Source organism: Hypomesus transpacificus, chromosome 8 (genome assembly GCF_021917145.1).
Source record: "Hypomesus transpacificus isolate Combined female chromosome 8, fHypTra1, whole genome shotgun sequence".
Lineage (NCBI taxonomy): Eukaryota > Metazoa > Chordata > Actinopteri > Osmeriformes > Osmeridae > Hypomesus > Hypomesus transpacificus.
In genome coordinates this window covers 11,543,072-11,560,547 of record NC_061067.1, presented here as the reverse complement: position 1 = coordinate 11,560,547, position 17,476 = coordinate 11,543,072, and the positions used below count along the sequence as shown (strand labels likewise).

The 17,476-nt window shown below is 44.0% G+C and overlaps 1 protein-coding gene across 5 annotated transcripts in view; it reads left to right on the top strand.

The window, feature by feature from the left end:
* The window catches only part of LOC124470297 (sodium channel protein type 4 subunit alpha-like), a 285,750-nt gene that overhangs the window by 87,575 nt on the left and 180,699 nt on the right, over positions 1-17,476 (top strand). For all 5 annotated transcript variants that reach the window (XM_047024114.1, XM_047024115.1, XM_047024113.1 and 2 more), the window contains 3 exons: positions 11,960-12,101; positions 12,177-12,374; positions 12,462-12,641. In XM_047024114.1, coding sequence (XP_046880070.1) covers positions 11,960-12,101; positions 12,177-12,374; positions 12,462-12,641 — 520 coding nt within the window. The remainder of the gene's footprint in view (positions 1-11,959; positions 12,102-12,176; positions 12,375-12,461; positions 12,642-17,476) is intronic.

Genomic DNA, 17,476 nt, shown 5'->3' with positions numbered 1-17,476 from the left:
AAGTTAAACACTTCAACGGTTATTAGCCAAAACACGTTTATGCTTCCGGCCACGCCCCCTTTTAGTCACATGACACCATTTTTGGAGGACATCCTTAGAATAAGGTTCCGAGTAGGCGTACCAACTTTGGTGTCACTGCTTCAAAGAACTGCTGAGATATGGCTTCACTTTCTGTTTGGCGGCTTTTCTGCAGAATTTGATTGGCTGTACCGGACAAACGGTTTTGAAAATCAAATATCCTTCGATAACTTTTGTGAGGCTTGGTCTGAAGATCATATCTGGTAATTGTGAAGAACATTTGACAAAATTTGTAGGAGGAGTAGGCTTTTAAAGGTTTTTGATAAAACCGGAAATAGTGGAAGATCTATATAACCGGAAATTGACGCCATGGTGTGCATTGCACTCGGCTTGATCCAGGGAGTCCAATGGTACCTCACTTTTGAAAATGGGACATACGGTTCAAAAGTTGCGTGTGTAAACACAACTCCAACTTTGACCCGTTGGTGGCGCTAGAGTGCCAAAGTATGGGACATGAAACTTTGTGACTTGAACCAGGGGACTGTCCCTAATGAGTGTACCAAATTTCACAACTTTCGACCAAGCGCTTCTAGGGGCTGCCATAGACACCCAGTCTTAAGAATAATAATAATAAATATAACTGCAAGCAGTAATGGCGGATTCCTCCAAACATTGCGAACCATTGAAAAATGTATATTCTTGACAAATTGGAACTGTATAGAAAAATCTATGCTGCAGAATTACCAATGGGACACCAAATCTGAAATATAATACCATCAAGATCCACAAGGGCCTTTATTTCAACCCAAGGAGTGAAGGGAGGGGGCTTGGTTAGCCTATCCATTCCAGAAAGCCTTTGTGCTTTAGGGCGTGGAATGTAGCGCCACCTATGGGTAATGGTGGGACAGTTGTGGTTTGGTAATTACCCTTGGTCTATACTTTCAAAAAAGCTCGACCAGAGCATACCCCCCGCTCTCAGGGTACCGAGCTTCAGCTCAGTCATGATGCTGGGATGAATGTAGGCCTATATGTAGAGACCAGGGAGACAGACACACCGGCCAGCTGCCCTGATGGGTCCGTGGTAGATCGCGGGTTGTATCCTACAACGCTCGTGGCCTCCGAGTAGGACATACTGCTGCTGATAGATCAAGACGTTTGGTGGTGGACACATTGCTGGGCGAGAGTGACATTGTCTCTCTTCAAGAAACCTGGATGGCCAAGCAAGATCTGGACAAATTGAACTCCCTACACAAGAACTTTCATGGTGATTGAGAGTCCACTACCGATGTCAGCATGAGAATGGTTTGTGGGAGGATAGTGTGGGGGATTTTCTGGTGACCTGGTGACCTCAAGAAAGGAGTCAACTAGGACGAAGGGTCAGATGAGGAGAGGAAATAGCCCACGTAGGGAACTAGGCCAGAGAAGAAGACTTGTTTATCCCCATGTAAGGATTTAGGTGAGAGAGGAGGCTGGTTGGGTCCCATGCTCGATAATGAGGAGAAGAGTGAGCTGGGAGAGTCACTCTCCCCCTCCCATTAGAATGTTCTTTCCAGAGAGGAAGTCAGGTCAGGATGACCTGATAGGGAAATGTTGCTCAAGTGGGACCACGGGTTGTGCAAGAATGACCACGGGTTGTGTAAGGACAGCCAAGTGAGGGAGGACATCTGTTTATTTTGAACAAACTGTGTGTTGTCTGATAATTGCCAAACATATTTGTGTGACGTAGAAAGACTGTATAAAAGTTATTGTCTATTGAATGCATGTCGGACCTCCCTGGCTAGGGAGGCTCGGCGTATGAGAGACTTCTCCGGCGAGAGAAGCTCTGCGCGTGATTCCAAAATACCTGGCAAATAAAGACGAAGCTTTTGCAATCAATCTCCTGACTCCAAGCCTGTTAATTCTTGCTTCACTAAGAACCACTTTCGAGACCCCAACAATAGCTGGTGGTGTAGCTATACTGTGGAACATAAAATATGACCCAACGGTAAAGGTGGTGTGGCTACACGTTGACTGGGCTATTGGGTTGGAGTTTAATCACAATGAAAATAAATGTACTATTGTAAATGTGTACACACCATATGAATCCTATGACCATGAGGATGAATTTCAGAACAGGTTAGCTTTTATTCAGTCCTTCATAGAGGACAATAGTTCATGTTGTGTCTATGTCATGGGTGATTTTAATGCTGACATGTCAGATAAGTGTTTTTTTTTCGCACAACATCTGCAGCAGTTCTGTAATGAAACTAAATTAATGATATCAAGCGTTATTGCCTGATACAAGTTTTACCTATATAAGTGAAACGTGGCACACAACTTCCTGGCTAGACCATATTGTAACCACAGCGATGCTCATGACTCACTGGAAAGTATAGAGATGTGTTATGGGCTGGCCACCACTGATCACATACCAGTTGCTATGCTGCTAAATGTTGAGAGTGTACTCTTGTTGCTGGCCCCCCAAGAAAACTGGACTGGTCAAAATTGACCAAAGAGGTTATATACAGATATTCTCTATTAACTGACAGCTTACATAGTGATGTTGCATTTTCTAGGGATGCCCTAATGTGCATGGATATGAACTGCAAGGATAAACATCATGCTGAAAAGCTCTGTGCCATGTATGATGATATTGTCAAATGTCTTTATGCTTCCAGTGAACCTTTTATTAATCAAAAGAGTAAGGTCCCTAACGCACGGCCTGTCTGGAATGAGTTTGTGTCTGAGCAACATGCTGCTGCTAGAGAAGCCTTTAGAGTCTGGTCAGAGGCAGGCAGACCCAGACAGGGAGTGCTGCTTGATAACAAAAACCTCACAAATGCTAGATTTAAATATGCACTTGTTTCATTAAGAGAAATGAAAACACAATGAGAGCAGACTCGCTGGCCAGAAAGATGCAAAATAACAATCTTACTGACTTCCGAACTCTATTATGTCAGTACTGTTAGTGCCTGTTGTTAAAGATAAGGCTGGTAAACTGAACAGCATAGACAACTATCGACCCATTGCATTGGCCAGTATCTTGTCTAAAGTGTTTGAGAGAATTATTTGATTGAAATTGGAAATGTATATTCTGACTGCAGACAATCAGTTTGGTTTTAAAAGAAAACATGGTACTGATCTCTGTATCTATGCTCTGAAGGAGATTGTCTCAGGTACACAAGTCTTAATTCATCTGTATTTTTATGCTTTATTGATGCTTACAAAGCTTTCGATCGAATTTGTCATGAAAAACTGTTTATGAAGCTAATAGCGAGAGGTGTCCCTAAACCTCTTGTGAGGATTTTGGTGTTCTGGTATGCCAATCAAACTTTTCATGTTAAATGGGACAATGTTGTATCAGCTCCTTTCCATGTTGGTAACGGAGTTCGACAAGGAGGAATTTGATTTGATTTGATCCCTTTTTGTTTAATATGGATTTGGACGACTTATCAAGCCAGCTGATTAAGACAAATACAGGCTGTCTTGTTGGTGAATCTATTGTCAATCATCTGATGTACGCAAATGATCTGGTTCCACTCAGCCTGTTGCAACAGATGCTATGGGTGTGCTCTCAGTATGGCTTAGATCATGATATAAAATATAATGCAAAGAAAAGCCACATAATGATAGTCAGAAGTAATCAGGACAGGAAATTAACCTTCCCTACCTTTTATTTATCTGGCAGTCCCCTTGGTGTTTGTGAGGAAATAAAATATCTGGGCCATGTCATTTCTGATGATTGGACAGATGACAACGATATGTATCAACAGCGCTGTCAAATATATTCTCAGGCCAGTATGTTATTAAGGACGTTTTCTATGTGCTCAGATTCAGTTAAATGTTCCCTGTTTAGAACCTACATAACACCATTGTACACTGCTCATTTGTGGTCTATGTACAGGAAAAGGAGTATACAGATACTGAAAGTAGCCTACAATGATGCTTTTAGATTGCTACTTAATGTGCCAAGGTGGCATAGTGCTAGTCAGTTGTTTGTGTCTAAGCACGTACCAACCTGTAAGGCAATCCTGAGACAACTGATGTATGGTTTCAATGATGCTTTTAGATTGCTACTTAATGTGCCTAGGTGGCATAGTGCTGGTCAGTTGTTTCTGTCTAAGCACGTACCAACCTGTAAGGCACTCCTGACATGACTTCACATCCTGTTTGGCGGCTTTTCTGATGAATTTGATTGGCTGTACCGGACAAACGGTTGTGAGGATCAAAATTCTTTTCGATAACTTTTGTGACGCTTGGTCTGAAGATCATCTCTGGTAACTTTGAAGAAGATATGACAAAAATTGTAGGAGGAGTAGGCTTTCAAAGGTTTTTGATAAAACCGGAAGTAGCGGAAAATCTATATAACCGGAAATTGACGCCATGGGGTGCGTTGAACTCGGCTTGAACCAGGGAATCCAATAGTACCTCATTTTTGAAAATGGGTCATACGGTCCAAAAGTTGCGTGTGTAAACACAAGTCCAACTTTGACCCGTTGGTGGCGCTGGAGTGGTCTAATGGAAGACATGAAACTTGGTGTAGGTATAGAATCAACTGTCCTTAATGAGTGTGCCAAATTTCACAAAAAGTTGTCGAAGTGTTCTAGGGGCTGCCATTGACTTCCATGGAACAAGAATAATAATAATAATAAAACTAACAATAACAATAGGTTTCCTCCTGACGGAGGAATCCTAAATATAGCTGCAAGCAGCAATGAGGTGGCCAAGCAGTCAAATGACCCATAAAACACTTTAGAAATCCTCAGAACAGGGTTCCGAGTGCATGCAGCAAGTTTGGTGTGAATCCATCAAAGATTTGCTGAGATACGACCCAACTTCCTGTTTGATGGCTTTATGGCACATTTTGATTGTCTGTACCGGGCAAACGGTTCTGAAAATCTAAAAATCATGTGAAGGCCTTTGTGAGGCTTGGTCTGAAGATAATATCTGCCAAATTTGGTGAAGATTGGACAACATGTGTAGGAGGAGTAAAGAAAAAACGTTTTTCAATTAATTCAAAATGGCGGCCGCATTAATTCGGTTATTATCACAAATGATGATGGGTCACACACGGGACGTCCCAAGATACCATGAGACAAAGGAATCACTTAATAAAGGCAAACAAATCAACAGTTATTGGCCTAAACACATTTCTGCTTCCTGCGGCCACGCCCAGTAATGAAATGACACCAAATTCATTGGACAGCATCAGAAGAGGGTTCCGAGTCATCATACCAAGTTTGGTGTTGATTTCTCAAAGATTAGCTGAGATATAATTCAACTTCCTGTTTGGTTGCTTTGTTGCCGATTTTGATTGGCTGTACCGGACAAACGGTTTTGAAAATCAAATATCCTTTGATAACTTCTGTGAGGGTTGGTCTGATGATGATGTATGCCAATTCTGGGGAAGATTTGACAAAAATTGAGGGAGGAGAAGCAAAAAAAACGTTTTTTCACAAAATTCAAAATGGCAGAAAATCTATATAACCGGAAATTGACGCCATGGTGTGCGTTGAACTCGTCTCAATCCAGGGAATCCAACAGTACCTCATTTTTGAAAATCGGTCATACGGTTCAAAAGTTACGTGTGTAAACACAAGTCCAACTTTGACCAGTTGGTGGCGCTAGATTACTCCAATGGGAGACATGAAACTTGGTGAATATAAAGAAGGGACTGTGCTTAATGAGTGTGCCAAATTTCACAACTTTTACCGTACGGTTCTAGGGGCTGCCATAGACTCCAATGACAGAAGAAGCGTAATAATAATAATAATAAGAAAAGGTAGAATCACTTATGTGGCTTCGCCGCTTCGCGGCTTGGCCACCAATAATAATACTACCAATTACAATAGGTGCCTCGCAGCTTCGCTGCTTGGCCCCTAATAATACTACCAATTACAATAGGTGCCTCGCAGCTTCGCTGCTTGGCCCCTAATAATAATAATAAAACTAACAATAACAATAGGTTTCCTCCTGACGGAGGAATCCTAATAATACTAACAATAACAAAAGGTGCCTCGCAGCTTCGCTGCTTGGCCCCTAATAATAATAATAATAACAATAATAATAATAATAACAAACTAACAATAACAATAGGTGCCTCTCAGCTTCGCTGCTTGGCCCCTAATAATAATAAAACTAACAAAAACAATAGGTGCCTCGCAGCTTCGCTGCTTGGCCCCTAATAAAAAATATAACTGCAAGCAGTAATGGCAGATTCCTCCAAACATTGCGAACCATTGAAAAATGTGTATTCTTGACAAATTGTAACTGTATAGAAAAATCTATGCTGCAGAATTACCAATGGGATACCAAATCTGAAATGCAATACCATCAAGATCCACAAGGGCCTTTATTTCAAGCCAAAAAGTGAAGGGAGGGGGCTTGGTGAGCCTATCCATTCCAGAAAGCCTTGTATTTTTGTGCTTTAGGGCGTGGCCTGTAGCGCCACCTATGGGTAATGGTGGGCCATTTGTGGTGTGGTAGTTACTCTTGGCCTATACTATCAATATTTCAGGATTTTTTGAACTTTTTACCATTGCATACAAAATCGGAAATGCAATACCAACTAGATCCACACGGGCTTTGGTTAAAGTGTGGTTGTTAGGCTTGGCCTTTACTATCAATGTTTCGGGATTTGCAGAATTTTTTACCATTGCATACAAAATCGGAAATGCAATGAAATCAAGGGCCGATTGCTGACATTCAAGAAATGAGTGGGGGCTTGGTCAGCCCACACTCTCCTGAAATGTTGCATGTGCGTCTTGCCAAGCCCGCGTGTGTAAACACAATATGACCCAGCTTCCTGTTTGCTGGCTTAACGGCACATTTTCATAGCCTTTTTCGGGCAAACGGTTTCGAAAATCAGAACACCATGTGGTAGCTTTTGTGAGGCTTGGTCTGAAGATAATCTCTGACAATTTTGGTGAAGATTCGACATTGTGTGTAGGAGGAGTAGAGAAAAAAGGTTTTTCAATTAATTCAAAATGGCGGCCGCATCAATTCGGCTATTGTCACAAATGATTATGTGTCAAACACGGGACGTCCCAAGATATCATGAGACTTAGGAATCACTTAATAAAGGCAAACAAATCAAAAGTCATTGGCCCAAACACATTTTTGCTTCCTGCGGCCACGCCCAGTGATCACATGACACCAAATTGTGTGGACATCCTCAGAAGAGGGTTCCGAGTCATTTGACCAAGTTTGGTGTTGACATCTCAAAGATTTGCCAAGATTTGATCCAATTTCCTGTTTGGTTGCTTTGTTGCCGATTTTGATTGGCTGTACCGGACAAACGGTTTTGAATATCAAATATAAAAGTAATGCCTGGGTGAGGCTTGGTCTGAAGATCATCCCTGGTCATTTTGAAGAAGATTTGACACAAATTGTAGGAGGAGTAGGATTTCAAAGGTTTTTGATAAAACCGGAAACAGCGGAAAATCTATAAAACCGGAAATTGACGCCATGGTGTGCGATGCATGGTGTGGCTTGATCCAGGGAATCCAATGGTACCTCATTTTTGAAAATCGGTCATACGGTTCAAAAGTTGCGTTTGTAAACACAAGTCCAACTTTGACCCATTGGTGGCGCTAGAGTGGTCTAATGGGAGACATGAAACTTGGTAAGTTGGACCAGGGGACTTTCCTTAATGAGTGTGCCAAATTTCTCAAAAAGTTGTCGAAGGGTTCTAGGGGCTGCCATTGACTTCCATGGTACAAGAATAAAAAAAAGAATAAAACTAACAATAACAATAGGTCTCCTCCTGACCGAGGAATCCTAATAAAACTAACAATAACAATAGGTTTCCTCCTGACGGAGGAATCCTAATAATACTAACAATAACAATAGGTTTCCTCCTGACGGAGGAATCCTAATAATAATAATACTACCAATTACAATAGGTGCCTCGCAGCTTCGCTGCTTGGCCCCTAATAAGAAAAGGTAGAAACACTTAAGTGGCTTCGCCGCTTCGCGGCTTGGCCACCAATAAGAAAAGGTAGAAACACTTAAGTGGCTTCGCCGCTTCGCGGCTTGGCCTCAAATAACAATAGGTTTCCTTCCTACCGGAGGAACCCTAACAATAACTGTAGAATTACCGAATGTGAATAATTGCCGGGGGTTATTTCTAAAGACTCGTTTATTCAAGTAACTCATCAATACACACGAGAGCATCAACTTGCCGCTTGTTCATACTCATCAACTCGTCAACTGCCAGGTCACATATACACACTCTATCAGTATCAATGTATATCAACGCGCGCCACGTATAAACTAGTGCCATTATAACACATCTCCCTTTCTTTGAGTCTGTTAAGACATGCAGAACATTAATGATTATAAGAACAGTTTAAATTCAACCTGGTCAGTATTCTTACTCTTCTGTAACAAATTGCTGTAAACATGTAAGTCATAACACATTTCTATTCCAATATCACATACTGCAAATTCAATAGCACAAATGGCATTTTACTCCATAAAACATTTTCTTCTCTTTTTTTTTCTTGCAACAAAACACTTCTAATGCTGATATTGTAGAATACTTGTAGAACACATATTCCCCATATCTGTCTGGCGGTTTCGCCGCTCTGCCACTGCTTCTCTGAGTCTGTGGAAACAAGGCTCACAGTCTGTGTCATTCTCCTTGTTTGGGTGTGTGTTGTGTGTGTGTGTTGTTCTTGTTGAGGAGACTGTGGAACTCTCAGGATGGGTCTGAGGTGGTGCCTGTTTCTCCGCAACTGTCCATGCTCGGTCTGTATAATGTATGACCGTGGAGTGTGGCACTTCTGCACCACTCTAGCAGATTTTGTCCATCCCCTGTCGTTGTCCAGCTTTACTGAAACAAGGGATCCAGGCTGTAGTTCAGGTAATGGTCTGGCCTTGTACCTGGAATTGTAGGTGCAACTGTAGCGCAGCTCAGCGCGACTGTCAGTCTGCTGCACTTTCTGAAGATCTTGCCATGCAGGCTGCAAGTTCGCCTCCAAGGTAGGGAGTGTGCTGCGAATCTGTCTTCCCAGCATCAGCTGTGCGGGGCTTGCACCAGTTGCCTGCAGTGGCGTGGCTCTGTAGGATAACAAAGCTAAGGCCGGGTCAGCTTGTCCAAGGATCTGCTTGGCTGTCTGCACAGCCCTTTCTGCTTCCCCATTGGCCTGTGCATAGTGAGGGCTTGAGGTTGTGTGCCTAAAATCAAACATTTTGGCAAACTTTGCAAAACAGTCCCTGTGAATTGGGGACCATTGTCAGTAATCAGTTAATTTGGGCAGCCCCACCTGGCAAACATGTTCTTAAGACTGGCAATGGTTGTAACGGCAGACATGTTAGTAAGGTGAGAAATTTCGATGTACCTTGAAAAGTAATCCACCACTACAAGAAAGTTCTCCTTTTTCCACTGGCATATGTCTGCTGCCACTTTCTCCCATGGGCGGCTCGGGAGTGGCGTGCAGATGAGAGGCTCTCTCCTATGGGTAGGTTTGATCTCCTGACATACACGGCAGGTGCTGACTGCCTCTTGGATGTGGTTGCTTATGCCAGGCCACCACACACTACATTTAGCTCGCTCACGGCACTTCACAATGCCTTGGTGGCCATCGTGTATGCGTTGCAGTATCTCGGTTCTCATGTCCTGAGGTATCACTATTCTGTTGTTGTACAACACTAGCCCTTGTGTGAGAGTCAGATGGTCACGGTGGGCATAGAAAGATTTTACTTTTAGCGGCACGTCTCCTGAATACTGCGGCCACCCACCAAGCACGTAGCGTTTCACTAGCTGGAGCTCTTCATCCTGGAGGGTGTGCTGTTTGACCATGTCAAGCTTGCTGGGACAGATAGGCCATGACTCTCAAACAGCCTCTTCACACATCTCACTGGTCAGCTCAGCGATGTCCTGCGTCATCTCAGTTTGAGGATGTCTGGAAAGGGTGTCTGCTACAGGCAACTGCTTCCCTGGAACATACTCGGCTGTTGGGTTGTACCGCATCATGCGCATCAACAGTCTCTGACATCTCATAGGCACTGTGTCTAGGTCTTTACAATTAATGAGTGGAACTAGTGGTTTGTGATCACTCTGCAAAGTGAATGTGTTCAGGCCGTACAAGTACCTTGTAAATTTCTCACATGCCCAAACTGCGCAAGACATTCTTTTTCAATTTGCGCGTAGCGCTTTTCAGCATCAGTCATTGTCCTTGAGCAGTAAGCTATTGGCTTTAATTGTCCATCATGTGACTGCAATAGGACCCCACCCAGCCCATAACTGCTTGCATCTGCACTGACTACAGTGTTTTTTCTAACATCAAAGAATGCTAGAACAGGGGCCTCTGTAACTAGCTGTTTCACTCTCTTAAAAGCCTCCTCTTGTACAGCACCCCACCCCCACAATACTTCAGTCTTGAGCAGGTCTGTTAGTGGCTTGGTGACTTCTGACAGGTGTGGGAGATACCTGCCAAGATAATGAACCATGCCCAGGATTCTCCTGAGCTCGTGCACATTGTTGGGTGGTTGCAGTTGGGTGATGGCTTGGACTTTAGTCTCGTCCGGCCGAATTACGTCCCCGTCGATGCAATGGCCCAAGTATTTCAGCCGTCGCTGGCGTAGCATGCACTTGTTGTGGTTCAGCTGTAATCCTGCTTTCTTTAATGTGTCGAGGGCGTTCTTGAGTCTTTCCTCATGAGGTTCGGCAGTCTCTGCATAAATCAATATGTCGTCCATATAAGCTACGACACCTTATAAGTCCTTCAAAAGCTCAGTCATTTCCCGCTGAAAAATCTCTGAAGCGCTAGTAATTCCGAAAGGAAGTCTACTAAAGAAAAATCTTCCAAACGGGGTGATAAACGTGGTCAACTTGGCGCACTCAGGGTCCAGTGGTATCTGCCAGAAACCACTTGCAGCATCCAGCAGTAAAAAGAATTTAGCCAGCTTTGGCAGAATGTCGTCAATTATTGGCAGCATATATTTCTCTCTCTTCACTGCTCTGTTTAAGTTCTTTAAATCCACGCAAATCCGAATCTGTTCTTGGTTTTTCTTTGGCACCGCTACCATTGATGCGCACCACTCGGTTGGCTCTTTAATTTCAGTGATGACGCCACAGGCTACCATTTGTCAGGTACACAGAACAACACAAGGTTAGACTGAGCACTGACATTCTTAAGACAAGACAACGCAAGCACCTGGCATAACATAACATATAAGTACACGGAACATAATTTACATATATGCTGAGCTTAAATAAGTGAAACTTCCTAAATATACAGATAGCAATAAATAATCGACTATACTAACCCTAATACTAAAACGTCCTAAATTATACATAACAATAAATAGTACACTATACTAACCCTAAATGCACATAAAACCTGTTTCAACCCTATAACCTATTCTCATCTATGTGGAGTACAGTACAATAGTGCAAATTTGCAGATCAGTGACTAAGTCAATGACCATACAGGAGCCTGGTGGCGAGGTACAGTGAGGTACAGTAGTGCAATGTTACTGATAGTGCAACCAGTAGCTGAAAGTGACAGAGTATAAGTGACTAGTGTGCAGTAAATCAATGTCCATATCAGTGTCCATTCAGAAGCCTGATGGCCCTTGGGTAGAAACTGTCGTCCAGTCTGCGTGTGCGCGACCGGATGCTGCGGTAACGCCTGCCAGAAGGCAACGGGGTAAAGAGACTGAAGGATGGGTGGGAACAGTCTCTTACAATCCTGCCGGCTTTCCTTAGGCAACGTGTGTGGTAGGTGTCCTGTAGGGCTGGGAGCTTCCTGCCGATGATGAACTCAGCAGAACGGACCACACTTCGTAGGGCCTTGCGGCCCCTGTCTCTGCAGCTCCCATGGAGACATGCAATCCTGCTTTAGTCAGGGTCATGAATTAAGGACATTCATACTCGCCCACAGAGCACAGGGGGTCACTCACCAACATTTCCATAGAGAAACAACAGACAAAGATGATGTTGTTGTTGTTGTAGGAAATGTCCAGATGGGTTTGACTGCCTGAAGGCGGGTCGTAATCCTAACTACGGCTACACCAGCTTTGATTCCTTCGGCTGGGCCTTCCTATCCCTCTTCAGGTTAATGACTCAGGACTACTGGGAAAACCTCTACCACCAGGTAAGAGTGTATGTTCAAGTCCAGAATGTATGTGTTTGTGTGTGTCAGTGTGTTCACCTTTGCGTGTGTCTGCAGACCCTGCGCTCAGCAGGGAAGACCTACATGGTGTTCTTCGTAGTGGTGATCTTCCTGGGGTCGTTCTACCTGGTGAACCTGATCCTGGCCGTGGTGGCCATGGCCTACGAGGAGCAGAACCAGGCCACCATCGCTGAGGCCTGGCAGAAGGAGAGGGAGTTCCAGCTGGCTGTGGAGAGGCTGAAGAGGGAGCAGCAGGTCAGAACCACAGAGAGAGAGAGAGAGAGAGAGAGAGAGAGAGAGAGAGAGAGAGAGAGACGGACTGAAACCATCTTTGCTTTGCAGGCATCCCAGAAGGCTCAGGACACTGACTCGATGATGTCACCAGACCCCTCCCCATTCACCCTACATGATGACCATGCGTTGGACAGGAGGCGCAGCACGGGTTTGGGGGGTGTGGCTGAGGAGGGGGAAAACCAATCAGAGGACAGGATGCTGAAGATGGGGTCGGTGGACGGAGGCAGGGTGAGATGTTACAGTTTTTTCCAATTGCTTACAGTTTTTTCCGAATGCTTTAGCACAATTTTGAAAACAGGGCTCACTGTGTCAAAACACAACACACGATTCACACAAGCAGACACACAAGTATTAGAACACCTCCAATCTTTTGCAAAATGAAACACTATACTATCATTTAGAAAAAAAAACAATTCTGTCACCGTATGCCATACACATGTTTCATAAAATGTGAATCTGTTTGAACCAGTTACACACTGTTGTGCACAATTTAAAACACTCTTAGAGTAACTTTTCTTTTCTAATGATATGACCTGCTTGATTTTGTCAAGAGATATTGTTACAGTAGAGTATGTAAAGTACATGAATATGTTGACCGAACACAACACACAAGACCAGGGAGCGCAGCGAGACTTATTTCGCCAAGTCTCACTTACTTTAGCTAAAGTTCCGTTCCTTTAAAGGAGACATGACATGAAAACTTCATTTTATGAGGTTATTTAACATTAATATGAGTTCCCCTAGCCTGCCTTTGGTCCCCCAGTGGCTAGAATTTTCGATAAGTGTAAACCAAGCCCTGCGTGTTCTTCTCCGCCTTTGACAAAATGAAGGCTCAAACGCTCTGTTTGAAAATCTCCTCCAAGTGACGTAGATACGAGAAAGGTTACCTCCCCTCTCTCTGCTTTGCCCGCTCAGATCATCTGGCCCGCCCATGAGAAACTGAGCTGCCACCGTGCAAGGCGAGTGCGATATCGGTTTTTCCTGGAGAGACATCATGGCGAGCAAACAAACGAAGCATAACAGTTGCTCATTGCTTGGATGAGCAAATCAAAACAAAAGTATTTTTTTAGTTCCTTCATCCAATCTTCTGCACAACCAGCATCTTAATTTGATTTTCGCTGGAATTGCGCCGACACAACTTCACAAAGTTTTGTATGTCTGTGCCAAAAATTTCAGCCTCTACTGTTTCCTCTACTTGAACTAACGCTATATAATTTTGTTGCTTTACTGTATATGGTTACCTAGCTTGCTACTGTGCACTTCTTTTTTATTTGGATAACCGTTATGCTGTTGGTGTTATGGCGCGCGATATCCGCCTTTCTCTTCATTGAAATGACTATGAGTGTGCACCTCTGCAAACCAGGGTGATCAGATGAGCATTACTCAATTTGAGGCATCTTACAGCAACGGGGGCTACGAGCCATTGCGATACATCCGTTGTAAACATTAGCGTATGTTGCCGCCCCTCTCCTCCTCATTAGCATTTAAAGCTACAGACACCAAAACAGCGCGTTCTGAGGAAAGCTCATTGTGGGATTACTCGTAGTGGCTATAATTCTGCACCATGGCTAAATTTCTGGAAAGAGACTTCAGATACAGTATTAGGGGACCACTAAGGCCTATATAAAAGCATCCAAAAACAGCATTTCATGTCTCCTTTAAGGTGGATTATTCTAGTTCTAGCTACATAACCGAGGTTCGGAACTAGGCTGATCCGTGTCGGACTAGAAGTCAAGCTAAACTAAAATGTGTTGCAAATAATTTCAAACAGGCAGAAACAGAATCTCAAAAGACAGTTTTGTCGAGTAAATTCCTGCGCGCAAAGCACTTTAGTCTGTGTTCGGAAACATAAATTCAGACTTTTTGAAGTGCAGACATGAATGATTCACGTGTTTAGGCATACTTCATCTCCCAAAAATGTATTAATTTAAATTAACACGTTAAGATATAATGTCACTGTATCTGTTTTCAAAAGCCATTGGTTAATTGAAATAAAATAAGGTCTTAGAAACTAAGCAGAGCCTCAAGACAATCAACTATGGCGTATCCGTTCTTTGACAAGCCTGTGGTGGATGAAGGTGCTCAGATTATACAAAGAACATTTATCCCACCAGACCCAAGGTTCTTCAAAGACAGAAGTAATGCCTCCCTGACCAGTATCTGTGGAAGAAGTATAGGTTCAGCAGGCCCAGCATAGTTTATCTAGATAGATTTAATTGTCATTCTTAAAAATAAAAAACATAAATAACATATATATATATATATAAAAAAACACTTTAGCAACTATTAAGGATGGCAATGAACACATATAAGAGTAGCCTAACATCCTTTGTAGAAAGTAATGGAAAAGAGAGTAGACTATAATAGTAGAAAGGAGGGTAGTAGACTGCAGTTCATGTAGGTAGGCCTAGACTATGTAGTCTGCTGGAATCACACACAAGGAAGCAAACCCACTGTAGCCAAGCCTTGACACTGTTCAGTCTGTCTGCATCTGTCTATGTCTTTGCATGTGGGACGTTCTTGAACTATGCCAGGAAATATGAAGGGTATACTTTGCTCCAAGCAGCACCTGCATATTATAATCAGTTTTTCAGGTAATCTTGAAACACAAAGAATCAAGGAGACTTTATATTCAATTTTATAAAGTATTTTCATTGTTTAAAGTAGCCTATATGTTGACAAGCCTCCATATTACCTCTCCTCTGGCTTCCCCAATATTAAAGGTACAATATACTGTCCCCATGGGTGTATCCAGGCCCATTGGAAGACTCAGGGGGTGACTGCCTGGTGCCCCCATGGTTCAAAGTGTTTCTAAAATGCCTTTGAGTGGCAACAAATTAGACCAAGTGCCCTACTGTCTGCCATTCACATTGTGAAATATGCTTGCGTACCCAGGATGCCCCACGCAATAAATGACAGTGTGCCCTCTATATATGTAAAAACATGTCTTAATGAGTTTCTTTATAGTATAGAAAATGTGATGCAGTACACTATTAGGTGCCCTTATAATGGCCTAAATTGGACTGTTCCCATGCCCTTGCTTCCAATGGAAAAGGGTGCTGTTATGAAGTGCCGTTTATGCTGCCCCTACATGACAGTGTCCCAAATGTTGCCCGTTCCAAAGAAGACAATTACATGCTGTGCCCAACAGTCTACCCTAATGTTCCCAGTAGGGCATGCTTTCCCAAAGTGAGTCTGTCACTGTCCAAGCCCCCTCTGGATCTGTGAAGGCAGACTATGTTAATTGGAATACTCATGATATAATAATGATAGTCATGCTGAGCAAATTTAAATGACTGTTCTTCCAAACAAAGTGTGCAGTTTGACTTACATTTACATTTATTCATTTAGCAGACACTTTTATCCAAAGCGACTTCCAAGAGAGAACTTTACAAAGTGCATAGGTCACTGATAATAACAACAAGATAGCCCCACAGCATTGCGGGTAGTCAAAAACAAAAAGTACATATTGTGAACAACCAAAAAATAGTGCTAAAGGGAAGAAACCATAAGAGCATGTAGTTAAACAAGTTAAAATTACACAACATTAATCTTTAAGTGCAGGTGTACCTGTAGGAAAGCAATAAAAATAGGATTAACTAAAATAGAATACAACAGTTTAAATCAGCTACCACTAACCAACAAGAGCAACAGTCTAAGCAAGAGTCATTGTGATCCTTGAGGAAACTAGCGTTGGGTTCAGCAAACCATTCCTAAGTACCATTGTACTCCCGGAACAAGTGCGTCTTGAGCCTTCTCTTGAAGGTGGAGAGACAGTCCGTGTCTCTGATGGAGGTGGGGAGTTGATTCCACCACTGGGGTGCCAGGCAGGAGAAGAGCTTGTGCTGGGACCGGGCGGTCTTGAGAGGTGGGACCACCAGGCGGTTGTCTGAAGAAGACCGTAGGTGGCGGGTGGGGGTGTAAGGCTGCAGGAGAGAGTTGATGTAGTCGGGCGCAGTCCCGTTCACTGCTCGGAAGGTCAGTACCAGGGTCTTGAATCTGATGCGGGCCGTTATGGGTAGCCAGTGGAGGGAGATGAGGAGCGGGGTAACGTGGGAGCGTCTGGGTAGATTGTAGACCAGGCGGGCCGCTGCGTTCTGAATCCTCTGAAGAGGGCGGGTTGCGCATGATGGGAGACTGGCGAGCAACGAGTTGCAGTAGTCCAACTTGGAGAGGACAAGTGCTTGGACAAGCAGCTGGGTCGAGTGCTTAGACAGGTATCTCCTGATCTTCCGGATGTTGTAGAGGGTGAATCTACATGACCGGGAGACCGCAGCAATGTGGGCCGTGAGGGAGAGCTCGTCATCCATGGTAACCCCAAGGTTCCTGGCAGAGGATGAGGGGGTCACCGTCGCAGATCCCAGGGTGATTGAGAGGTCATGGGAGATGGAGGGTTTGGCCGGGATGATGAGAAGTTCCGTTTTGGCAAGGTTCAGCTGGAGGTGGTGCTCAGTCATCCAGGCGGAGATGTCTGTGAGGCAGGCCTCAATCCTAGCTGAGATCCCTGGATCGGTCGGAGGAAACGACAGGTACAGCTGCGTGTCGTCAGCGTAGCAGTGGTAGGAGAAGCCATGGGAGGTGATGATTGGTCCAAGTGAGGTGGTGTACAGAGAGAAGAGGAGGGGACCAAGGACGGAGCCCTGTGGGACACCAGTGGAGAGCTGGCGAGGGCCTGACAGTTTGCCTCCCCAGGAGACCTGGTAGGATCTTCCCGACAGGTAGGATGAGATCCACTGGAGTGCAGTGCCAGTGATGCCCATCTCAGAAAGTCTGGAGAGCAGGATCTGGTGGTTAACCGTATCAAACGCCGCAGAAAGGTCCAGCAGAATGATGACGGATGACCTGGAAGCCGCTCTGGCAGACTGGAGGGCAGTGGTGACTGAAAGGAGGGCAGTCTCTGTGGAGTGGCCGGTCTTGAAGCCCGATTGGTTGGGGTCGAGCAGGTTGTTCTGAGAAAGGAAGTTAGACAGTTGGTTAGATACAGCACGTTCAATTGTTTTAGAGAAGAAGGGTAACAATGATACCGGTCTGTAGTTCTGGAGGACGGCAGGGTTAAGGGAGGG